Here is a 25,421-nt window from a genome sequence, read left to right as displayed (position 1 = left end):
TTAAACACGGCGCTCCCAATTCCAGCTCTTTTCGCCCCACCGCTACGCGCAAGGCCCCTCTCGTGGGCAGCCCCATCCGGACACTGCTCTGCCCTTAAACGGAGCTGGTGCGATGGAGCCCTCCGAGATGTGACCGGCTTCGGGCCAGCAGCTTCTGCTGCCTGGGCCCTGTCCCTCCTGGCTCAGCCCCAAGGCTTGGAGTCACCATCTGCCCCCCCAGCTGCGTTTATCCCTTCGCAGACACCCTCGGGTCCTGCGCACCCCTAAAAGCCAAGAGCGTGCGGCTGCTCTGTGCATCCCATAGACACTGCCCCAAGGAGGCTGAGGGCTGGGCCGGATGCAGCCTCCCCGCCCTGCTCCGGTGCACGGAGCCAGTTGTCTCCCATGGAACACAAGCAATGGCAGTGGCAGGTTCCAGTTCAGAGAAGGGACGTGAGCCACGGAGCAACGCACTGAGGTGGAAGCGGAACGGGAGAGCCATGGGCAGAGCCCAGCTCCTGAGTTTGGAGCACAACACGGGACCGGCTGGCCCCAGAAACCCAAGGGGAGGCAGGGGACGGGCTGAAGCTCTCCACTAACCACAGCGGGTGCCGCACGAGCAGCTTGTGGCCAGGCAGCCAACAAGGCCAATGGCATCCTGGAGCCATGGCAGTGATCATCCCCCAGCACTGGGCACTGGTGAGGTCGCACTTCGAATCCTGTGCTCAGCTCTGGGCCCCTCACTATAGGAGAGACATTGAGGGGTTGGGAATGGGGCCAGAGAAGGGCAATGGAGCTGGTGCAGGGCCTAGAGCACAAGTGTGATGGGGAACGGCTGAGGGACCTGGGGGGTTTGGTCTGGAGAAGGCTCAGGGGGACCTTATTGCTCCCTACAACTGCCTGAAAGGGAATGGAGTGAGGTGGGGCTGGTCTCTTCTCCCTAGAAACAAGGGACAGGATAAGTGGAAATGGCCTCAAGCTGCGTCAGGGGAGGTTTAGATGGGACATCAGGAACAATTCTTTCCCCAGAGGATGCTCAGGCATTGGAACAGGCTGCCCACAGCAGGGGTGGAATCAGCATCCCTGGAAGTGCTCACAAACAGTGCAGATGGGGCCCTCAGTGCCATGGATTAGTGGTGGCCTTGGCAGTGCTGGGGAATGGTTGGATCTTTAAGCTCTTCTCTTGGCCGATTCTATGATCCTATGAGAGCCCCAGTGCCCCTTGTGCTGCCCTCAGCCAGGGAGGACAAGACAGGACTTGCTGGACCCTCTGCTGCAGAGGAGCCAAAGCAGCAGCTCCGACTGCTCTCGACCAGCACAGAGGACACACCAGGTACCTGCTGCCAGGCTCTCGTACTCGGTGCTTGCAGCCAGAGCACAGATGCTGTTTCCAAAGCGATTCCTTCTGCTAATGTGAGCTAATGGGTGTCAAAAGGAAGAGCAACCCCGGGGGCAGCAGGGAGCGGGTGCAGACACAGATGGGCTCCACCACAGCACAGAGACAGGGGTGGGTTTGCAGACAGCCCCAGCACCACACAAAGGAAGGGCTGGGGCCTGGGTGGAGTTTTGTGGGAGTTTTATTATTTTTTTATTATTTTTATGGTACTTTTTTTGTGTTTTTTTTTAATACAGGCTAGCGTTGTACCCTTTGCTAAAGCTGCTGATTCTGCCACATAAACTAGAACAGAAATTTCTCAGAAATTAAGTCAGTTCCCCTCCTTGTTAATGCACTGTCTGCCTCCCGACTGAACAACGGTTTGGATCTGTGTCTGCAGAAAACATCCTCTGTACAAAGTCTGACGTGCAGCTACACTGTTCTGACTGAGGAATGAAGAAGCCAAGAGTCCATTGAACATTGGATTTTTATCCTGTACAGCGTGGCCTGATTTGGAGTTTGGTCCACCGAGGACAGCGAGTTAACCATAGAGATCATCGTCATTGTCTTCACTGTACACGTTGCTCCCGCTGCCGCCTCCTGTGCCTTGGCTGGGACCAGCACCACCCTGGTTACCAGATGGGAACCTGTGTGCACCAGTGCAAAGGAGAGAGAAGAGATGCTGTTCAGAAGCCTCCTCACAGCTCAGCACCATCCCTCCCTTCACGCCAACACCCCCTGTCAAGTGGGAGATCCCCAAATGGAAATGGGATGGAGCCTTAGGGCAGGTCATACAAAAGGCTCACAGAGCAGCTGGTGGTTGCTTATGTTCAAGGGAGGTGATTCTGCCCCTCTGCTCCACCCATGTGAGAGTCCACCTGGAATCTTGCATTCAGCTCTGAGGCCCCCAACACAAGTGGGATACGGACATGGTTGAGTGAGTTCAAAGGAGGCCATGAAGATGATCAGAGGGCCGGAGCACCTCTGCTAATCACAGTCTTCCAATACCTAAAGGAGCCTGTAAGAAATCTGGAGAGGGGCTTTTGACAAAGGCAGGTAGGAACAGGACAAGGGGAATGGGTTTAACCTGATAGAGGGGAGATTGAGATGAGGTATTAGGGAGAAGTTTGTCCCTGTGAGGGTGTTGAGGCACTGGCAGGGGGTGCCCAGAGAAGCTGTGGCTGCCCCATCCCTGGCAGTGTTCAAGGCCAGGTTGGACACAGGGGCTTGGAGCAACCTGCTCTAGTGGAAGGTGTCCCTGCCCGTGGCAGGGGTTGGAGCTGGGTGAGCTTTAAGGTCCCTTCCAACCCAAACCATTCTAGGATTCTATCAAAACAGGTTAATGAGCTTCAGGAGCACTAACAGAGCAGCTGCAGCGGACCTGCAGCACAGCTACGGTGCGCTGTCTGCTGTGCATGCTGGGGAGAATGGGGAAGCGCAGTAGAAGAGAGGTTTGTTGCCCAGAATCCAGCAGCAAGCTGCCTCACAGCTCTGCTCTGGGGCTCTCCCCAGTGGTTACCTGAAGCTGCCAAAGCCACGGCTCTGCTGTAGAGTCTGTGCAAACATCTCGTATTTCCTGATGTCGTTGTCACTGACTGAGCGGCGGGCGAAGCGCATGGCTTCCTCAAAGTGATCCCGGCGGATCTCGGGAACCGGGTCGTCCTCCTCCACTTCCTGCAGCAGGACAGAGGGTCCATGGACAGCTTCCCTCTGGGCCAGGAGGCCACAACACCCACCAGGGCGGGGGCTGGAGAGGGCCTCTGACCATGAACATTGACCATGAAGCAGCCCAGGAGAGCCTCAACCTCCCACGAGACAAGAACAAGGTGCTGCAGGTCCGCCCTCTGCGCACAAGCATGAGGAAGGAACCCCTCACACCTTGCCCAGGTGAGCAGGGACAGCTCAGGGCCCCACTCACCATGGCGGAGGGGTTGGTCTGCCTCTCGCGTTCCCGCCTGATCTCGCTCTCGATGGACTCGCGGATGGCCAGTTTGCAGGCACGCTGGCAAATCTCTGTCAGATCAGCTCCCGAAAAGCCGTTCGTCATCTTAGCAAGGAAATCCAAGTCGACATCCTGGAGAAAAAACAGGATGCCCCCCCTTAGCACCTTACAGATAGAGAGGTGTCTTCAGGTCCCACGGTATCAAGGTGCTGCCTTAACTCAGGGCAATTCTGGAAAGATCAGCTGCTCAGTTTCTTGTTTTGGGGAGCAGTTAACTGCACACAAAGGCAGGCACCCACCCATCAAGAATTCACAATGCCTCCGTAAATGCCTCTGCACTTGTGGATTCAGGCTATTAGGTCTCAGAATTAGGAGTCAAACGAACACTGTTGGACTGGAAATCAAAGCAGAGCACAGACAGACCAAGACAACGGTGTGAGGCACCCGTGCCCACGGCAGGGGTTGGAACTAGATGATCTTGAGGTCCTTTCCAACCCTAACTATTCTATGAAGGGACCTCCTCCTCCTTCCCCTCAACTGAAGGGGTAGTACAGCAATCTCCTTTGAAGCTTTTCTTCTCAACGGAACCTAGAAAGGCAAGCTTCACATAAAAAAGCCTGAGTTCTCACTGGACGTTTGCTTTTCTACGATTAACTAGCAGCTACATTATTGCCTCTGCCCCAGGCAAGGGACACAGCTCTCGTCTATGATTGAGTTCAGCAATAATTAACTGCTGCAGTTCCTCTCCAATTTCCATTTCTCATCCCCAGTAAATGTTCTACATTTACTTTTCTTTCAGACTGCAGGAATCTTTTCTGTCTTGCTGTACAGGCCTTCCTATTCCTGCACTGTGGGCAGAACTCCACTTTGTGACAAAGACCTGCTGTGCGTACACACGGACGCTTCAGAACTCAAGCCTCCCTCTACCTCTTCATTTCCATCCTTAAGGAACTGGAGTTTTCCAGTTGTACCAAGTACCAATTGGAGTGGCCCCCACCCTTCTGCTCTGCCCCCAGCTTGTGAGAGACATGGGCAGCACATAGCAAACCCAAGCCAGACATGGTCAAGGTGCAGGTCCTACCTTAGCAACTGGTGATTTCCTCAGGTTGGCTTTAAGAATAGCCACCCGGGACTTCTCATCAGGCAAGGGGATGTAGATGAGCTGATCCAGACGGCCGGGGCGCAGGATAGCTGGGTCAATGATGTCCGGCCGGTTGGTGGCACCGATGATGAAGACGTTCTTCTTGGTGGACATGCCATCCATCTCTGTGAGGATCTGGTTGATGACACGGTCTGCGGCACCGCCACCATCGCCAATGTTCCCACCTCGAGCCTTTGCGATGGAGTCCAGCTCATCAAAGAAGAGCACACAAGGTGCTGCTTGGCGGGCCTGCAAAAAGCAAAATAGAACAATTAGTCCATGTTAGTAACACCCAGCAAGGAGCACAATGACTTCAGACTATGCCTACCCTACCACTTAAGTATCTAAGAGGAATATGAGAGCACTGCTGCAGCAAGAAGAGCTTGGGGGAGCTGCTCTAGAACAGTCTCCTGCCACACAAACCCTCAGTCAGACTCTCCTGAAACACAAGCTGAATTTCCCCACAGCTGGGCATGTGGTCAGCCGGGCAGAAGTGTGATAACTCTGATACCCAGAGGGAAAGCTGGAGCCAATCTGCCTGGACCAAACTGTCCCCGCAAGACCTGGGGATGCCAATTGGCTATTCAGGCACTCAAGTATCGGTAGTGAGTTATATCCAATGGAAGGGGGAAACCCAATCATTGTCTTCAGCTACCTCATGGGCAGTTATAGGGAAAACAGATTTTTCAAGGTGTGCAGTGAAAAGATGAAAGCCCACCAGCAAACACTGCTGCAAAGAAAATTCCAGCTAGAAGTAAGGAAATTCTTCACACAGACAGCTCAAACACTAGCATGCAGGCCCAGAGACATCAGGGATTCTCCACCCTTAGCACATGCTCAGAACATGGGGCCCTGAGCAATCCGATCAAATTCCCAAGTTATCTCCCTGCTCTGGACAAACAGCTGGACTAGATAGCCTCTGAAGTCCCCTAAAGCTTTCTCTCTCACTCTCAGTTCTACTTTGTCCTGGCAGCACCTTCCCTTGCTACAAGAGCGAAGATTCCCAAGATATTCCATGCTGGTATCTTCTGGGACAGCAGGTGACTATTTACAGGGCACTGGGCAGGAGTGAGCTCCTTCCTAAGCCATGTATACCGCAGGACAAGAACTCACAGGATATTTTGCAAATCTTTAGGTGGTGACAACTAATGAGGTGTTAAGGTGAATTCCCAGGGATGTGGAGGGTATCCTGTGCCATCCTAACACTGGGCTCACTGCTAGGGCACTGGAGCATCTATTGTCCTGTAACAACAGATGCAAACCGCAACCAGAGAACAAGTGTAAATAGCTATGGTGCTGAAGAGGATTAATCCCTTAACAGCAGGAAAGCAGCTCCTGCTCTCAGTGCAAGTGGGGAAAACATAAAAGACACAAACAACCACCAGGCCACTGCAACAGACGTAACAAAGTTCTGGGGGTACCTGAGCACAGACACAGCACAGGGAGCAGAAGCAGCACTCACCTTGTCAAAGATCTCACGCACGTTGGCTTCAGACTCACCAAACCACATGGTGAGCAATTCCGGCCCCTTGATGGAGATGAAGTTTGCCTGGCACTCATTGGCAATGGCTTTGGCCAGCAGTGTCTTACCACAACCCGGTGGCCCGTAGAACAGAACCCCTTTCGATGGGGTCATGCCAAATTTGAGGAACTTGTCTGGATGCTCCACAGGATACTGAAGGAGATCAAAACAAACAAAAACTTCTCATGAAGCAGAACAGGCCTGTATTTTAGAACCACAGAATGGTTTTGGTGGGGAGGGACTTTCACATGTCATCTAGTCCAATGCCTCTGACATGGACAGGGACACCTTTCTGTAGGTCAGTTTTGTTTCTCCTCCTACCAGAAATACTACCTGAGATTTCTGGTGGGTTAAATACAAGATCCTGTCTGCTAGAGTTTTTAAACTGAAGCTGGTTTGAAAAGCACCACAGCTAAATTAGAAAGCTGCCTTAAACAACCTATTCACCTCTTAGGAACTAAATACCAGTTCTGGTAGTTTTCCAACTTAATCCCAACTTCACTTTGCCCCGCAGAAGTAAAAGGGAACATCTCATTATCTAACCTATTCACTCTGCTCTCCAGAGACAGGCAAGGTGTTTTATGTGAGCATTTATCCTCAGCAACGAGGTCAGAGGCAGGTGACAATTTCAACATCAGAAAATTAGGCTGAAAATTAAGATTCTTTTATTCACAGACAGGATGTTCCGACAGTGCCAACTGAAAGCAGGCACTTATCAAACCCATACCACCCCAATATAGCCCCCAGGAGTTTCCACAGATCATTCATGACTTTCTGTCCCAGTCTTTCCCTTCATAGAAGGCTTCACAATTACTTCTCACCTGTACCTGTGGTAATGCCGATGAGAAGCCCTTCACAGGCTCTCTGTATAAGAATCTTCATCCATTTTCTGGCATATAAAGCCAGCCCTTGAAAGGATTCTCAGCAGTGGTTGCACTGCTGGTCTCCACTTAAGAGAAGCAGAACTGCTGCTGTTTCTACATGTAACACAACACACACCCAAATAGGAGACTCAGATAAGGAAAGCCTGACGCTGTTTCCCAGCGTCTTCCTCTCCAAGTTCACCAAGATGGACAGCATGATATTTTTAGTCCAAATACCATAAAAACCTCCGCATTTACCCTGTTCAGAGCCCAAATGGGAATCTGAAGAACTAGATCTTGTTATTCTAGTTATCTTTCAAGAACGCTAAGCAAAAATCTGCTGGAAACCCTTACCTGTACAAGCTCCTGGAGTTCTCTCTTTACATCTTCTAGACCACCAATATCTTCCCAGGTAACTTGTGGCACCTCCACCACAGTCTCCCGAAGAGCTGAAGGATTGCTCTGGCTCAGAGCCCACTGTTGTTAGAAGAAACAGCATTATATGAATGCTAATAGTTTACATTCACTTGCTTCAGATAAGCAATTAAGACACTGCACCCCAAAGAAAAGGGCACTCCTGCATTACCCTGAAGTCATCCATGGTCACAGCCAGAGAGTTCATCACTTCAGCATCGATTGTTTCATCTTCAAGGTCTATGAGATCCATCTTCTTTCTGATAGCCTGAAGAGCAGCTTCTGAGCAAAGAGCAGCCAAGTCAGCACCAACATGGCCATGGGTCTCGTTTGCCACCTGAAAGCAGAGCACTGACTATGACTCACAGGAATACAAGCAAGTGCACTGCAAGGGCAATGCATACTCTGGTCACCCACTGGGAAGTGCAACAAAGCTCTGTAGGACAGCAACATCAGTACTTTGCTGCAGATTCAAGACAAGTGCTACCACATATGGAACAGGCAAAGACACTCCCGTTCCACCTCCTACTTGAGATCAAAGCTGCAACTGCAATTCAGGTGGCTTGCAGAAAGACAACCCAGAGGACTGCAGTTCTTCATTCAGAACAGGGATGACAGGAACCATCCAGTTTACATGAGGTATCCAATGCCACCACAATGCTCACCCAGCTCTGTGTGAGCTGTTTTAGGCTTGTTTTACTTTAAAAGAGAATGTGTCAGCAAAAAAACCCAGGAGGACAGTGGCAAGGCATGTCCACAATGAACTGACACACATTTGTTTCACTTAGCCACAATAGTGAGTGATGATTTCTGGTCACTGGTAAACTGGTTAGAAGGAAGCCCAGAGATCACACACTCACAGAGTGTCATGCTGTCTTAAGTGAGCAACTCCAGTTGTGTGATCAAACCTTAACAACTGTTCAACTATAAAAGAGAGCATCGGGAACATCTGTCTGCAGAGACAAGCTTTGCCAATAGCTCACTACTCACCTGCTCCAGATCCACATCATCAGCCAGCTTCATATTTTTCGTGTGGATCTGCAGGATCTCCAGGCGCCCAGTGGCATCTGGGATACCAATATCTACCTCTCTGTCAAAACGACCTGGGGAATACAAAACATGATGTTGAGCTGCTGATTCTGCAAACCAGAGGAGCTGCAGCTGCTGCCTTCCTCTGACTGAACAACATGATGGCAAGCCACAAACATACAATTTCAGAAAATGCCAGACTTTTGGGTTTCTCCGCAGCATCTGTCAGCACAGTAGACAGCAGAGTTAGACTGGAGAAGGAGGAAAGGCTTCGGACATGTAGGGAAAGCGAGACTACTTATCAACTAGAGTTTAAGATTATATAACACTGAGGATTGCTGGTTTAGTAAATTTTTCTAAGCTTCATTTTTAGGAAAATACGCCACCACCAACCAATGTACCATGACACATTTGTGTTTATTACTACCTTTGTGTCCTCATCACAAAAATACAGGAGAAATTAAATTTTTCAGAGCTTTCATAAAAGTACAAGTAGTCCCAGTGTGCGGAGAGCTGGGAAACCCAGGTATTACTGCAATATTAACTCAGATACCTCCATTATCATTTTCCTCTAGCCATAGCTATGCATTCAAATGGCTCACTACACGTTTAAGAGGCTGCTTCCCCCCGCACACTTCACTTGTTTGCTATTACAGACCTTACCAACTGCTCTGACACCAGACATTAATTCACAATGCAAAGTTCTGAAAACTTGGACCTCAGAAACAGACTTCTTATCAGTAAGCAAATCAGACAATTCAGAACCTTCTGCATCCGAAGGCATGAACATCCCCTTAAGCATTTACTCCTTCAGTATGTCCTCAAACAGGTTCACTGAAAATAGAGGCTAACATACTTTTTCTCTTCAAAGTGGGTTTTTTCCTACAGATTTCTACCCTAATATGGCATGAAAAATGATACCAAAGGCTGGGAGCCTAGAACTGGATTTCAAGCAAGCAGCTGGAGACAAGTCAATAGTTTATGTAACATATGGAAGATGTTTAGCATTAATTTCTGCTTAATCCTTCCAAAGCCCTTGAAGCACAGACTGTAACAAAGTGTATGATATACAGGAAAGACACTGCAGCTGTGGTTACCAAATCGCCTGAGTGCTGGGTCGATGCTGTTCGGTCTGTTGGTAGCTGCCATGACAATCACATGTGCTCTCTGCTTCAGTCCATCCATAAGAGTTAACAGCTGAGACACTATGCGACGCTCCACCTCTCCATGGGTCTATGGAGAGAGAAAGCAGTGCTTAGACCAAAAGCTGTAAAAGACAGCACAGGAGCTAGTATGGCACCAGAGTGGACAGATATGACAGCCATGAGCTGTTACAGAAGTATACCCGATTCTTCTCATGTCCAACTGAAATCAGGTGTTTAGTTACATACTGCTTTACCCTACAGTCAAACGCAGGGATTCATGACAGCTGCTACCAAAACAGAGGTACTACTTTACCTCCTTCAGGTTTTCTTTACCTTCTCTCTCTTAGGAGCAATGGCATCCAGTTCATCAATGAAGATGATAGCAGGAGCATTCTTCTCTGCTTCTTCAAAGGCTTTTCTCAGGTTGCTCTCAGACTCACCAGCCAGCTTGCTCATGATCTCAGGACCTGAAAAACAGCACCACTGTGGCACCCAAAAGAAAGGCAGCGAGCCCCAAGACACATATCTCAGTCTTTCTTAGTACAACTTTCACATGGGACAATCTATATTTCAAGCCAAAGCAAATACTATCAACAGAGTTCACTAAATTTGCAGCCGAACAGGCAAAAACAGCGTGCAGAATTACCTTCTATAATTATTCTGATGCTTTCAGTTTACTCTAACAGAATGCAGCACTAGTCAATGAGCTACCTTTAACTGCCTCTTTCCTTACCCTATTTTCACACTTGGTGAGCTTCTCTGCAGTGAGCCACCGCACACTGTTAATGCCAGTCCTAGCTTGCAAGAGAAGCAATCAAATTATATGGTGATAAACTGTCACGGTAGGGAAGGAAAATGCTCTAAGATATTGAAGCTGCCTTTAGCTTATATCACACAGACATGTATTTACCTCTGTAAGATCCTATAAATGATATAAAAAAACCCCCAACAAAACCAACCAACCAAAAAAAAAACCCACAAACCCCCAAACAATAAACCCTATCTCCTCTCAAAGGATAAATAAAAAATAAAACCCTAAGAACGTGTAAGCACATCAACCCCCCAGGAAGGACGTATTCCCCTGAGATCTACAACTGCTGAGCAATAGCGCAGGCTTACAGATTCATTCTGTTTTTCCAGATTTTTCCACCATGCTGATGAGAGTGTAATGAAAGTATGTTTCTAGAAGACCCAAGAGAAAGAAACCTGACCCTCAGCAGTGCAAAGCTGATAGCTGACTGAAGCCTGGCAGAGCCACCAGTACTAAAAGTACCATTAAAGGTAACTCATCAGCTTGTATCAGCTCTGTCTACAACAGCTCCAGGCTTGGGACCAGCAGACAGAACCCACCACTAACTCCAACAATGCTATTTTATTATGCAACAGGAGTACAAGTGTCTAAAGAAACGGCTGGCTCATTAGCATTCAGTGACAGCTTCCGCACTTCAGCAAGTATATGACAAGGGCGACATATGGGTAAAACCAGACCATTTACATCTGCTGTCTCAAGATACAAAGGAAGGCACTTCCCTACTTCCATTCTGTGCTACACATTCCTTTGCTATCACCTTCATGGGTCTGTGTGACTGAAATCAGAAAAGAAGAGCAGTACACCTTAAGTAAAAATGTTCACTTATTCCAGCTCTGACTGTAAAAGTAGTGAGGAATTCAGTCCTTACCAGACATAATCAGCAACCATCCCAACTGGTTTGGGTGAGAGCTATTGACAGAAGGTTCTGTCATTTGTAGCTAAGTCCTAAGGTACTCATTACAGCTTCCAGGGAAGCTCCCCCCAATTAATGATACATGAAACAAAACAGATCTTGTGCTTTACTTGAGATAAAAGTAATCCACAGCAGACCAGCTTCTTTTCTGAATGGAATGTGGTGGCAGCAACAGATCTAAGTGTCCTGCACCCCATACACTCAGAATAACCTCCGCGCTTCACTCCCAGCTCTGTCCTCATCAACACAAATGAACACCCAGACAGACTCACTCCAAGTCCAAAGCTAAGTTCCAAACACTTAGACACAACACAATCGAGCATAAGGGAAGTGCCACTACAGATGTTTCCACATGCTTGGAAGAGGTAAGGAAGGATGTCAGAGAGACAACATGGCTCTATGAGCCCTACTGACACCATTCATTACCACAAGATAGATGAATGAGCACACAGCAGATCTGGGGCCAAATCAGCCACAAAACTTACCGTTGATCAGGAAGAAGAAAGCTCCCGTTTCATTGGCCACAGCTCGGGCAATCAGCGTTTTACCAGTGCCAGGAGGACCATACAGCAGGATCCCACGTGGAGGCTGAGGACAAAGGCAAAGGACTTCAGTGGTGAGCTAGCACCTCAATGTGTAAGTAGCTTCACAGTGTAATTGTAAGCATTTGATAAAGCCAGTCCAAAATTGTGATGCAAACTCATGCAACAGCTGCCATCCCAGCATTGCTCATCAACACCCTTTCTACTTTGCGTGACACACAAACAAAAATCTTGCCAGTAACTGACAGCACTGATTCAAAGCATCACTCCACTTTACAAGCTGCCAGTACATGTGTCCAGAACATGCAAGGAAATAATTTTCTGACACTAGCATTTAAAAAAAATAAAGCCCTCACCAATTACTTATTTCCACACAATGCCTCACAAGCCTCTGACATCAAGAGGAACATACCTTCACCCCTATGGCCTTGAAGAGCGCAGGGTGTCGGAGGGGAAGCTCCACCATCTCTTTGATTTGAGCCAGCTGCTTCCGGCAGCCACCAATGTCATCATAGCCCACTTCATTCAGTGACTCCTCTTCATCCTATCAGGAAGGAAGTATATCTGAGTGAAAACAATAGTTCAACAACCCCTCCCAGACCACAGAAGCCAGGAATCTGGGTTTTTGCTTGTAGGCGTTTCTGTGCTGTCTTGAAATCCTTGAGATCCAGAAAGACTTTCAAGTCTTCCTGGCGTTTTCTATAATTGTACTTTAGCTCTGCCTTCCCAGACATACAGAGGGAACTGCCTGCATGTACCTTGAATGACAGACTCTACTGCCAGGTTCCTTACAGACTCCAGCACAAAACAAGCACTGTGATCCTCTGTTGTCACTAGTAAAGACCATGAAGCTCAGTATAAAATACACATATTCCTTGAGCCGTGATACCTCTAACTACCTGACACACTCAAGCCGCCATACAGTTCTCAGATGTAGTGTTGTCATTTAGGATTGACTCAAATTAACAGAGAATGTTAAGATCCAGACATTCGGATAAGATCAACTGTAACCAACTCTTCCAGTATAGCTCTACAGCACCCACTCATTTGGCTGTCCAGATCTCTGCTGGCCCCATATATCTGTAACAGCAGGCCACTCTAAAAATAATAAAATAAGACAGCCTGGAATCCCAGAGAGGCTCAGTCCAAGACATACAAATGGGAACTACTACCTCAGACAGGTCACTCAGCGTCCTGCTTTCTCTAACAACAAAGGTCCCCAGGTTTGGAGATTCATGCCCATCCTGGGCCCTGCTCCAGGGCTGGGGAAACCTTTTTCCTGTTATCTACTGGGAATTTCTCTTGACCCACTGCCTGGGCACAATTCTCACAACAGCCTGGTCATCTACTTTTCCCATCAGGCAGTTATCCCTTTGTCTTCCCTTCTCCAGGCTGCATCATCCCACTCTCCCAGCCTCTCCTCATTCATTCTGGCCTCCAATTCCTCATCACTTTGGTGGCCTTGGCTGAACTTTCTTCTAAGTGTCTCTGCTGTGTCATGAAGAACTCAAATTCGACTCATGGGGGTGTCCAGATGCAAGCTCCAAGTGTCACACAGAGGTCAATTTTTTCATAAGGCAGCTAACTACAAACCAGCCCTCACCCTGATGTGCAGGTGGTAAAAAGACACTTTTCTGAAGTATACAACCACCTTAGCTCATTTCTCTGAGATCTTCTACTATGCAACAACAAGGTGGCTAAGACCTGACAGACAAGATACTCAGGCTGTCTCAAGCTTGGTATAGTCAAGACTAGGCACTTTAAAAAGTATTAAATCCCAGACCCTTAAAGTCAATCATGTGGGGATTTCAAATTTATCACTGAAAAAGCACTAATGGCTTTCTTTTCACATGAAATTTAGTAGCATTGTAAGCTCTCCCTGCTATGCATCAAGGGAACTCTGGAATTCAAAGACTCAACTCCAGCATGAGATATCTGGAAGCAGATGCAAAACCAGCTGCTGTCAAAGTATGGCATCTCTTCAGCAAACCTACACAGTGATGCTATCTCAGCATTATGAAGGAGGACACTGAAAATACATTTCTCTAACTACCTTCAGCAGCAGCACATCTCTTGAAACCAGAGTTTCTAATGTATTCAATAACAATATGCCAAAACAGGAACCGCAAACACTGCTGCTCTCAAGCACTGTCACAGATTCGACAGAGGGGATTCAGCAGGAGAACTGCATGGCAGGATTCTGCTCACCTCTCGTTTGATGGGCTCTCCTTCACAATGGATCACTGTGTCTGGAGCCACTATGCAGTACGGACTTGGATCTGTCTCCACCACTTTGAACTCCACTGCACGCATTCCTCCACGTACCAGGAAGATGTCACCTGTAAAATCCCATACTTCAATAGCCTGCTGCAACAGGTACCTGCAAAAAGTCCACCCTTGTACTACCAGCAGTGCCAGAGGACAGGGAAGGGCATTACAGGCATAGGCTGCTGGCATTTTGAACTCGAGAGCTGCATGTACTGTGATGATCCAGGTACAGTTTAGATCCACAACAGTTAAAGTTCTCAAATTTCCTCCAGTAACAAACAAAACGAGCAAACAATAGAATAGAATGCTGCCTAAATATGCAGTACAAAGGCAAGGAATCACATTTCTTTTTCAATCAGTTTCAATTTAGTATTTCTGAAACAGGCAAAGAATCCTAAATTCATAAAAAAACCCAACATTTTGAAGTTGGGTAATTAGTTTTTACTAGTTACAGCTGGTTATCTCCAAAAGCAGAATGATATACAATACTGCATTATTACTCCTCGCTAAGCTGGGGTATAGAAACTGGATTAACTTCAACTTGTGCAACAGCGTATTAGGACCTTTTGTACCAGCAGAAGTGCTGCTAGCACAGCTCGAAAAGTGTATTTGGATTTCTACATGGTCTCCCAATTAATGATTAAATTACTCTGAAGAAATGAATTTAATCAGGGTGCCAACTGGTACATCCAAACAAATCCCCAATTCTATGGCAGGAACTCTCCAGTTCCATCACGTGGTAGCCACTTAGTTTAATGAGATTTTCTCCCGAGTTCTACCTGAGCCTTTTCTCATGTTCTCCAATCTCATGTAGCACAAACCACCCACAGAACTATCAAGTTACTCAGCCACACAGCAGCAGCAATCACCATTTCTTCTGAAGACTAGGAAAATTAAATCAGCACCAGCAAAATCTCACTCTACAGACGTCAGTCTAACGCTTCACAGAGATCTGTATGAGCTTCTAGAAAATCTTTTTATTCAGTCTCAAGACCAGCTCACACTCACCACCACCAGGACGTCAGTAACAGGCACTATTACCTTTCCTGATGGGTCTGTACGCTTCCAGGAAGTACGGCTTGAGATAGACTTCAAACAGGTTCCCCGTGATCCCTTCCACCGTGTCATCAATTGGCAGCACATGGATACGTTTGCCGTATTTCACATCTGGGCAAGGCTGGATGCTGCAACAGAAGGAAACTCCAGTTAGCCACATCATGCTGGACTTAACTCGAGTCTGGAAATATCAGTGATGCCCCTTCCCAGGCCAATACAAAAACCAGAAAGAACCCTCCAAAGCCCTGATGAGACTTCCCACCTGCATCAAAACATTTCAATGCTAACTATGCAAAAACCGTACCAATCAAGAGCCAGCCTTCATAACACATACTTTTCTTCACTCCTCTTAGCCTTAACCAAGACCACTGGGGAGTTTCATACTTTCTTCTGACCCTTCTGCTCTTCTGTAGCACTCATCGTTATCTCCATGGCACATTCACAAGTTACTAATGCACCCTAAAAAACTTGCAAGCTAACTTTTTTTTCAACAACGAGCTACTCCTGAACCGGCTGCAAGGGAAAAGGGAGCCGGAAGCAGTTCTTTCCTCCTGCCTCTCTCCAATTTCCGATAGACAGCAGAGTCCCTCTGGCCAACAACTCTGATTCCGAGCAACGGCTCCTGCAGTACCAGCCAGGGGCAGCCAGGTGTCTATCAGTCACATTTTACAGAGGCTGACATTTAGCTTAAAGTCTGAAGGCCCCTTCCTCCTTCTTAAATAAACACTGCAGTTATTACTTTACAGCCTAAGACAACAGAGTATCAGGCTCTGGCAGAGAGCTCAAACTGGCTTTGCCAGCTAGTAAGAGGCTATGCGGAACTTCAGCTGAGAATGCATCTCTTCATACGTGAGTCTTGTTAAAGACTCTTACTGGATTCTTCTACCACATGCTTTACAAAGAGGACACAGCAGAAGGGTAAAGGCAAAGACAGACCATAAGCAGGAAGTTATTAGCGCATTAGTCTGGATTTTGGTAAAAGACAAACCACAGAAACCAACACAATAAAGCAGTTAGAGATCAGCAAGAAAAACTCTGAGGTCAAGAAGTGTTAAAATTTTCCCACCCCCGCAATGAATTTAAGACAATTGGTAACAGATTTGGGAGGCTGAGAAGTACACAGATGCAGTCCCAGCAGAGGAGGGGAGAACACAGGCTGAACTGTCACAAGTTACCCCAACAGTTACCTCACACGAGGTTAAGTAAAGATTCACCTTCATTTTAAATCCAGACTGGCACAAAGCACTGCTCTATTCCAGCTACAGTGGTGCTTAAAACTTGCTTTTTCTAGTGGTAGAGGGATGGGTGGAACAGCCTCATTTTTTTCCTCTACAAAGTTTACATGAAACACATCTTGCATTTAAAGGTTATTCCAGAGATTGCCTCAGAAATGATACTGTCAGAAACCAGGCTTCAATTCTCCCAGAACACATGAGACATTCCCATGGAATTGGAATACAAACATTTTTCATGGAAAACTGGAATAAAAACATCCTTCAAGGATTTTTAACCTGGCTATTTCACTGGTTCATGCTTTTGTCACTCATTTCTAGCAAGCATTTTAACTTCTGTTTGCCATAGATACTACAAAATAAACTACAATGTTGCTTAATGCCTTCCACAGTTAACACTGTGGACATGAAAAAGTTAGACAATAAACATTTGCAAGTTCATCTGACAATGTGAATTTGGGATGTAACAGCAGTGGGATAAATGAACCACTCAGCTTAGTAACAGGACCTGGGCTTGTGAAGGTCCTGAAAAGACTTCAAGAATCTTCAGAATAATTTAATAACATTAATCTGAATATGCATACAGCAGAAACACTAAAAATTAAAGAGCGATACTTGATCCAATTTGGTGTCTGCCTATGATGTGGCTATGGAACTGATGGACAGGAGCAGAGCAGTTGACGTTGTCTACCAGGACTTCTGCAAAGCATTCTAAACTGCCCCATACAACATCCTTGTCTCTAAATTAGAGAGACATCAATTTGATGGATGGACCACTCGGTGGATACAGAACTGGCTGGATAGCTGCACGCAAACAGTTGTGGTCAATGGCTCAATGTCTGGCTGGACACCAGTAATGAGTGGTGTCCCTCAGGGATCGGTGTTGGGACCGGTCTTGTTCAACATCTTCATCGCTGACATGGAAAGTGGGATTGAGTGCGCCCTCAGCGAGTTTGCCGATGACACCAAGCTGTGTGGTTCAGTTGCTACACTGGAGGGAAGGGATGCCATCCAGAGGGACCTTGACACGCTTGTGAGGTGGGCAGATGCCAACCTTATGAAGTTCAACCACGACAAGTGCAAGGTCCTACACCTGGGTTGGAGCAATCACAGGCACAGCTACAGGTTGGGCAGAGAAGAGATTCAGAGCAGCCCTGCGGAGAAGGACTTAGGGGTGTTGGTCAATGACGAACCAGCTTCAGAGTGCGCTCACAGCCCAGAAACCAACTGTATCCTGGGCTGCATCAAAAGGAGCGTGACCAGCAGGTCGAAGGAGGTGATCCTGCCCCTCTACTCTGTTCTTGTGAGACCTCACCTGGAGCATTGTGTGTAGTTCTGGCGTCCTCAACATAAAAAGGACATGGAACTGTTGGAACAAGTCCAGAGGAGGCCACGAGGATGATCAGGGGACTGAAGCACCTCCCATATGAAGACAGGCTGAGGAAATTGGGGCTGTTCAGCCTGGAGAAGAGAAGGCTGCGTGGAGACCTCATAGCAGCCTTCCAGTATCTCAAGGGGGCCTCTAAGGATGCTGGGGAGGGACACTTCATTAGGGACTGTGGCAATAGTACAAGGGCTAATGGGTTCAAACTTAAACAGGGCAAGTTTAGATATAAGGAAGAAGTTCTTTACTGTGAGGCTGTTGAGGCACTGGAATGGGTTGCCCAAGGAAGTGGTGAATGCTCCCTCCCTGGCGGTGTTCAAGCCCAGGCTGGACAGTGTTGGGTGACATGGTTCAGTGTGAAGTGTCCCTGCCCATAGCAGGGGGTTGCAACTGGACGGTCTTAAGGTCCTTTCCAACCCTAACCATTCTATCGCTCTATGATCTCTCAAACATTTCTGTGATCTCATCTGGAAGATGTAAGAGAACTTCCAGCAGACCCTGGCTCTATTTCCGACTCAGTCAGTTCAGAACCACCACACTGATCATTTAGGCAACCCAGGACAGGCAACGATTAGCAAGCAAATCCTTACCTGATCACATCACCCAAGCGCACTCTCAGGTTGTTGCGAACAACCCTGTTCATACGAATCTTCTCATCTGAGCAGGTGTCATCTGACAGAACAATGCAGACTGCTTCTCTCCTCTTCTTTCCTTTTAGCAGAACAGTATCTCCTCTGAACAGCTGCAATTCGTCCATTTTTGCCTGTAAATAGTGACAGAATTACCACAAGCTTTTGACAAAACAAGAATTCAAGCATTTGAATGACAGTTACTTGAGTTTGGAGAATAACATCTTGGGAATAATATACTAAGTCCACAAGGAATACTCCCACTCAGGTGATCAAGAGTCAATCCTGAAGCCAGACTATGGAAGCAAGTTCTACTGAATCTCACTGTCTGAGATCAAAATATACTTTTAATATGGAAGAGCATTAGGAAACAAGACAACCCCCACACCATACCTGCCACAGCTGCAGCTGCTGATACAAATACTCAGGCTCACGTTGCAAAGTTACCTTTCAAGCCAATACACAGCAACAACTTGCAAATTACCAGATTAAATGCTTTGCTTTTACAGATGACGCACCTGGGACAGTGACACAACACTGTTGTCTTCATTGATGGCTTCATCAACAATTAACCGATTGGGCCTGTTCTTCTGCTTCAGAATTGCGGTCGATAAGTCATCTGCTTTAGAACTGGTAAAGGAAACAGAAGTTATGAGTCTGAGTGATAAATGCTGTCCACTTTCCACCCTCTGCCTGTTTTCACATCTATTTCCACAGGCTTCTTTGCTACCTTGACCTTTGTAAACTGCACTTTTAGACAAAGGAGACCATTCTCCCAGGCACCTGCTGAAGGAGTTCAAAGCACAGTATTTTCTGTCAGTAATGTAACTACTTCAGTAGCCTCAAATGGAAATAGCTACGAAACTATCTCTGAACAGAAGTGGTCAGTGAGATGTTGCTGACTGCAAGATGTTTTGCTTAAAAGAATTAGTCAGGCTCATCTGAAATCACATGTAACCACTGCTACCGAGACAAAAGTTCAAGTCTATTTGGTGTCAAATCCCAGATAAATAGGGGAATTAAAGGACAATGCTGCAGCTCCCCTAACAGGAAGAGTTGTAAGAGTTTACCCTGTCAAGGCTTATTAGTTAAACCTAGCAAGCCAGTGGAAACATTCAAAATGGGGGCTTCTTTATTTTACAGAAGATAAACACCTTTCCATGATACATTCACAGAAGTCACTGCAAGCTCCAGCCCAGTATGCTGCAAGAAATACAACAGATCCCCCTTAACAAAACAGAGCAAATCAAACAGCAAGGAAATGGAAGAAAGGAAAATTATTTTCCTTCAAAATCTAATACAGCAAATCATTGCCTCTATGAAATAAATATGAATTTGAACCAACTGATTCCCTTGGAATCTGCACTTCAGCCAGCCACAACAGTGGTGGACTGCAGTAACTTCCCTTCGTGCATGCCTGGCTGCTTTCTCCAAGTATTCCAGATGTGTCAGTGCCTATGGTCAGACCAGAAAACTTGGCAGAGTTTGGTTTGATTCTGACAAAAAAAAATGAAGTCTGGCTTTGTCCTGAGCAAGAAGAACGAACCAGCAAGGAGTAGGAAGCTTTGTGGACAATGCTGTTGACACTTTGGCTGCGTCAAAAGGAGCGTGACCAGCAGGTCGAAGGAGGTGATCCTGACCCTCTACTCTGCTCTTGTGACACCTCACTTGGAGCATTGTGTTCAGTTCTGTTGTCCTCAACACAAAAAGGACATGGAACTGTTGGAACAAGTCCAGAGGAGGCCACGAGGATGATCAGGGGACTGGAGCACCTCCCCTATGAAGACAGGCTGAGGAAGTTGGGGCTGTTCAGCCTGGAGAAGAGAAGGCTGCGTGGAGACCTCATAGCAGCCTTCCAGTATCTCAAGGGGGCCTATAGGGATGCTGGGGAGGGACTCTTCATTAGGGACTGTAGTGAGAGGACAAGGGGTAACGGGTTCAAACTTAAACAGGGCAAGTTTAGATATAAGGAAGTTCTTTACTGTGAGGCTGTGGGCTGCCCAAGGAAGTGGTGAATTCTCCATCCCCAACAGGATTCAAGGCCAGGTTGGATGGAGTTTTGGGTGGCATGGTTTATTGTGAGATATCCCTGCCCATGGCAGGGGGGTTGGAACTGGATGACCTTAAGGTCCTTTCCAACCCTAACCATTCTATTGCTCTATGATTTCACTATTAAGGACAAAATAAACAGAAGAAATCAAACCTTGACTGTAAGTTGCAGAAGACAGATCATGGCATCAGTGTGTCACTTGGTACACTCACTGCATTTTTAGAAGTCTATCACAGAGGGATGACATACATACCCCCTAATGTTACCCCAGGTCCCCCCACTCCTCAGGGCAGAGGTTTTTCCAGGACTGGCTATATGCTATTGGGTCCTTTCTCTAACACGTAAAAGGGGGAACACCACCAAGCAAGCCTTGGAAGGCAGACAGCTTGCTTCCAGGAAGTTTTCAAGCTTCACATAAGCCCTGGTAGCACGGGAAATACACTGCAAATGACAGAAAATGTTATTTTAAGTCAACAAAAGGAGCAGTTGCAGAACATGTCTTTCATGGACTGCCAGCACTGGGGAAGTCACCTTTTTCCTCTTTTCATTGAAAGGGCGCAAGAGTTAAGCCATCAACATCCATCCCCTTCAATGTAAGATGTTACAGATCCATTCTCCAAACCCAGGAAGACACAAAACAGGCTGCTGGATACACCCTGGAAGGAGCTCATGAATTTCATCTTCAACCTACCATGTGGTCTTGGTAGAGTCCTAAAAAGTCTGGGATTTCCAGGAAAACTGAGTGAACAGTAAGAAAACTGAACCAATACAGTGCCAAGCCAAGAGAAGATCTTGTGGTTAAAACAGTGCTTAAACCAAACAAGCTACTAGTAAGCACCTTGCCTCAGCATTAGTTCCTGGCCACTGGAAATTAATTTAGCACAAAGATTTTAGAACTTTACCTAAGCGACGCCAGAAAGAAACAATAACCCTGTTTAGCCTGTTGAAAGTGTGCATGTAACTCACACCCCTCTGCACACAAGATGTGGATACAAAGGCCTGTCGATAAGAAAACCACTGCCAGAGTCTGGCTATATAAATTGTCATTGAAACTGAGTGTCTGTCCCAAGGGATGCAGTCACTGCCAGGCAGTCTGAAAAACAGTATGGGACAGATAAACATAAATGGAAGAACTGGGCAGCAAGTGGAAGTTTTTAGACCAAAACTGTCCGTAAAAAAAAAGCTGTATGAATCTGGAAAGATCAGACACTTCCAGACATGAAGCACTGCTGAAGCTCACAGCAAGAGGTCCACATGGTTCTGCTAAATGGGAGAAGAAAAGTTTTAGTACTGAAGAACTTAATCTACAGTTTCCTAAGTAAGAAGCAAGGGCTGGATCAATGCTGTCAGCACATCACTGCACTTAGAGCAATCGAAAAGCTTGGACACATTAAAAATGGAACACAGGTCTCAGATGTAGGCATCTACATGTGCAAGGTCAGCTTCAGTTTTCTGACCCGAGGGTTCTGCAGACAAAGAAACGGAGGTGTTATGACATTTCATGTCAGCTACACAGCAGAGTGATGCTACTTCTCCAACAGACTTTGAGAGACAAACGCTGCCTATGTTCCAGGAGCAATTTACAGTATTTCTATTAGCACTATTTGCCCTTATTGCATCTCTCCCGGGGGTTCCTTGTACCTTCACAAACAGTTACATATTCCAGTGTGTAACTGAAATGACAGAGCAAAACATACCTGTGCATCTCGACCATGCTGAGAGAATCCCTGACACCCACCATCAGGAAAGGAGAGGATGAACTGGAACACCAAGCCAGACAGCCCAAGGCATAGGCTGGGGCTCTCTCCTGCCAACTTTCCTATGTGTGCTGGTAAATGTCATCAAGGGGCAGGACAGACAGCTAACCTAGGTAGTTTTTACAGCTCCTCATGAGCTTCCTGTCAGAGAGAGTGGTGTAAATCCTCTAGATCATCTCCCTTACTCACCCCTTTGGTCAGCTCCCTCACACACTTTCACTCTTGCTCCTTTCTTTCATTGACTCAACAAAGAGATAAACCAAACACAAAACATAGTTTTAGAGCTCTTTGGAATTAAAAGGAAATTCAAAGCCTGTATCAAGCTTGCCCCTGTGCCATAATGGCACAGCTAATGGCCAAACTTGCATATGAAAAATAAGCCATCAATAAAACTGAAGCCAACTTGATGGGCTGCCCATTCACATCCTCAGTCCCCTTTTCTCTCTCAGAGCAGTCACAACAGTCCCACCATTTGACAAAGGAAAAGGGTGAGGGAACTTGTTACAACTTAATATCAATTCATAGCTTTTATCTAAGTCACAGCTCCCCTTGCTGAGCATGTGCTAATGCCCAGCAGCTACGAATTATGGTAGGTGGCATGAAGAGCAAGAGCAGAAACTAATTATCGGTTAGTGATTCTTCTCAAAACAACTACCAACCTCCAAAGCTCCACTTAAACTGAGGAAACAAGTTGCTCCTGCAAGTCTGTCCTAAAAATATAGCAAAAAGTCACTGACTCAAAGTGATTCCAGCTACAGTAATGAAAGTGAAAAGAGTCATGCCTTCTGCATGCTGGTGTGCATTTTTATCAATGTCCTCATCAACTTGCTTCCGAGATAAAACCAGTCTGAGGCTTCTCATGCCCCTGAACATCCATTTTACTGGCAGATCTGCTTTTCCCCAGGTACAAATTAAACCCCCTCAAAATACACATGAAACATTTTATCTATGGAAGCAAACAAGTGAGGTATCTATGATTGCAGCTGCTTACTGGAACAACACATGACAACCAAGTGCAGAGTTCATACCCCTGCTTGAGATGCCAAGTTCTCAAACACTGTTTCAGGCAGGCAGGCACATGAAAACAAGAATCCCTTTGGAAACCACACTCTCTTAGCTCTTGCAATGCTACTCGCCATGTCGGGCCTCAGTACAGCAAGATGGCTGCCAGCAGCACTGACCCAAAAAATGGCAATTAAAAGTAACTGGTTTCCAGTTGGGGAATTTTCTGTTGGCTCCTGTGTAGTCAGAAGCTTGCTCGAGTAGGAATTCATTTTTAATGACACTGTTCACCTTCCTCACTGCAAAATACACCCCTGAGTCCGTCACTTCCATCACAAGTTTTACCAAAGACACTGAATTCTTCGCACATCTTGCTGGGACTCAGCAGGATGAAGCAGGTCTAAATTTCAGGAGTTGCAAATGAAAAGGAGAACATAAACAAGGGACACTAAAGAGAGCAAAAGTGCCTCTGGCAAGGCCAAAAAGTCACTTCCAAGTGTTCCTGGATTTGGGAAATTCATCTTTAGGCTCTTATTTCCACTCCTCTCACGGGGCAGTGAAGTGGCTCACGCACATGGGCTGGGATCCAAGAGACCACTGTTACTCAAGCGGTTTTTGAGGAGCACGAAAGATGATCCTCAGCCTGGAACTGAAAACAGAGTGAGGCAAGACACCGGAGATGAAAATATAGCCGATTGCCTCAGCTGCCACAGCGGCCACAACATGTCTGCCTCTGTTCATGCCAAGTCACTCGTTAGCCCCGGCCCGAGGGCCGCTGCGGGGTGGAGGCCGGGACATGCCTTTCCCCTCCTCGCTGCCCCGACAGCCGCTCCGGGCCATGAAGACAAAGCCCTCCCTGGCTAAGGCCTAGCGCTGGCGGGACGGCCCGGGCCCTGCCGGGGCACAGCAGGCCGGCGGCCCCGCGGAGGGAGCACGGCCCGGGCCCAGCGGGAGGCCAGGCCTCGCCTCGCCCCCACCCCAGCCCCATGACTCGACACTTCCCGGGGAGGCCCAGTCGGGAGCGGCCCATCCCCCTCCCCGCGCCGCCTCCGCCTGCCCGGGGCCTGCATGACACAGCGCGGCCGCGGGACGGAGCGGGCCCGGGCCGCGCCGCTCACAGCCGAGGTAACGCGGGCTAGGCCGGGCCGGGCCGGGCCGGGCCCATCGCCGCGGCTGCGGGACCCAGCCCGCGGCCGGCGGGCGGGCGGGCACCCAGCACTTACTCGGATCCCGAGGCCATGGTGCTGGGAGGGGAAGGGGCGAGGGGAGGCGGGCGGCGGCGGCTCGTCAGGACGGGTGGCGGCGGGCGGGCGGGCGGGCGGGCGGGCGGCGGCGGCGGCTCCGGCCTGTCGGCGATGACTGAAGCTCAGCGCCGACTCATCGGAAGGGGGAGCGCCGCCCCGCGCCGCCTCGTCTGCCTAGCAACAGTGTGCGCGGACCAATCGGAAATCCCGCCCGGCCAGCGCCTCAGCCAATGGGAGGGACCGAAGGGGCGAGGCCGAGGGGGAAAAAAGGAAAGGGCGCTCTCCCTCTCGCACCCCGCCCCTCTCAGTTTCCCTCCCCTATCGTCACACCCGCCAGCCAATCGCAGCGCCGCGCCCGCTCTGTCCATTCTACCTGGCAACACGGGCCGGCAGCCAATGGGAAAAATCCACCAATGGGAAAATCCGGAACGGGGCAAAGCCCCGCCCCCGCGGCTGTCGGGGATGGGCCGCGTCTCGCTAGCGGCCGAAGAAAGGGAGGCGGGCGGCAGAGGAGCAGCCAATCAGAAGGAGCGGGAGGAGGGCGCTGGGGGCGGCCGAGCGTGGTGCGGGGCGCTCCGGGCGGAGGTGCTGGTGGGGCTCGCGTTGTGCCGCTGCCCTTACCCCGGTTTCTCTCCCCAGGAGCAGGCGCTGGGGGTGCTTGCGCTGAGCCTCGGGGTCTCGACTTTGCCATGCGGTATTCAAAAAGGCGCGTGCTGCAAAGAGAGCACAAAACCTGCCCTTAAAGTACATAGGGAGAAGGCTTTCCATGGAATCACAGAATGGTCTGGGTTGGAAAGGACCTGAAGCTCATCCAGTTCCAACCCCCTGCCCTGGGCAGGGATGCCTCACACCAGACCATGTCACCCAAGGCTCTGTCCAACCTGGCCTTGAACACTGCCAGGGATGGAGCATTCACTGCTTCTTCGGGCAACCTGTGCCAGTGCCTCACCACCCTTCCGGTAAAGAACTTCTTATATCAACCATCATTGCCTTTTTTCTGCTTCTGCATTACCAGCCCCAACACACTCATTCCAATTTTAAAGGGTTATGGCTTGACACGGAGCAGTACCTGGCGTGGGCTCTCTGGATAAATCAGCCAGTGTGTCATTACACCAACCAGAGG

At 48.2% G+C, this 25,421-nt stretch overlaps 1 protein-coding gene across 1 annotated transcript; it reads right to left on the bottom strand.

The window, feature by feature from the left end:
- Positions 1-1,538: 1,538 nt before the first annotated feature.
- Positions 1,539-24,370, bottom strand: VCP (valosin containing protein). Its single transcript, XM_065662442.1, has 17 exons — positions 24,278-24,370; positions 18,764-18,875; positions 18,207-18,379; positions 14,986-15,128; positions 13,885-14,015; positions 12,089-12,220; positions 11,620-11,722; positions 9,744-9,877; positions 9,363-9,498; positions 8,227-8,339; positions 7,409-7,573; positions 7,177-7,299; positions 5,900-6,112; positions 4,378-4,686; positions 3,273-3,428; positions 2,874-3,028; positions 1,539-2,001 (listed from the first exon to the last, which is right to left on the bottom strand). Exons 1-17 carry the CDS (start codon positions 24,292-24,294, stop codon positions 1,896-1,898), a joined length of 2,421 nt encoding a protein of 806 aa, XP_065518514.1. The 5' UTR covers positions 24,295-24,370; the 3' UTR covers positions 1,539-1,895.
- Positions 24,371-25,421: the final 1,051 nt, after the last annotated feature.

The sequence above is a fragment of the Lathamus discolor genome, chromosome Z (genome assembly GCF_037157495.1).
Source record: "Lathamus discolor isolate bLatDis1 chromosome Z, bLatDis1.hap1, whole genome shotgun sequence".
In the NCBI taxonomy this organism is placed as follows: Eukaryota; Metazoa; Chordata; class Aves; order Psittaciformes; family Psittacidae; genus Lathamus; species Lathamus discolor.
This window is presented reverse-complemented; position numbering and strand designations above follow the sequence as displayed.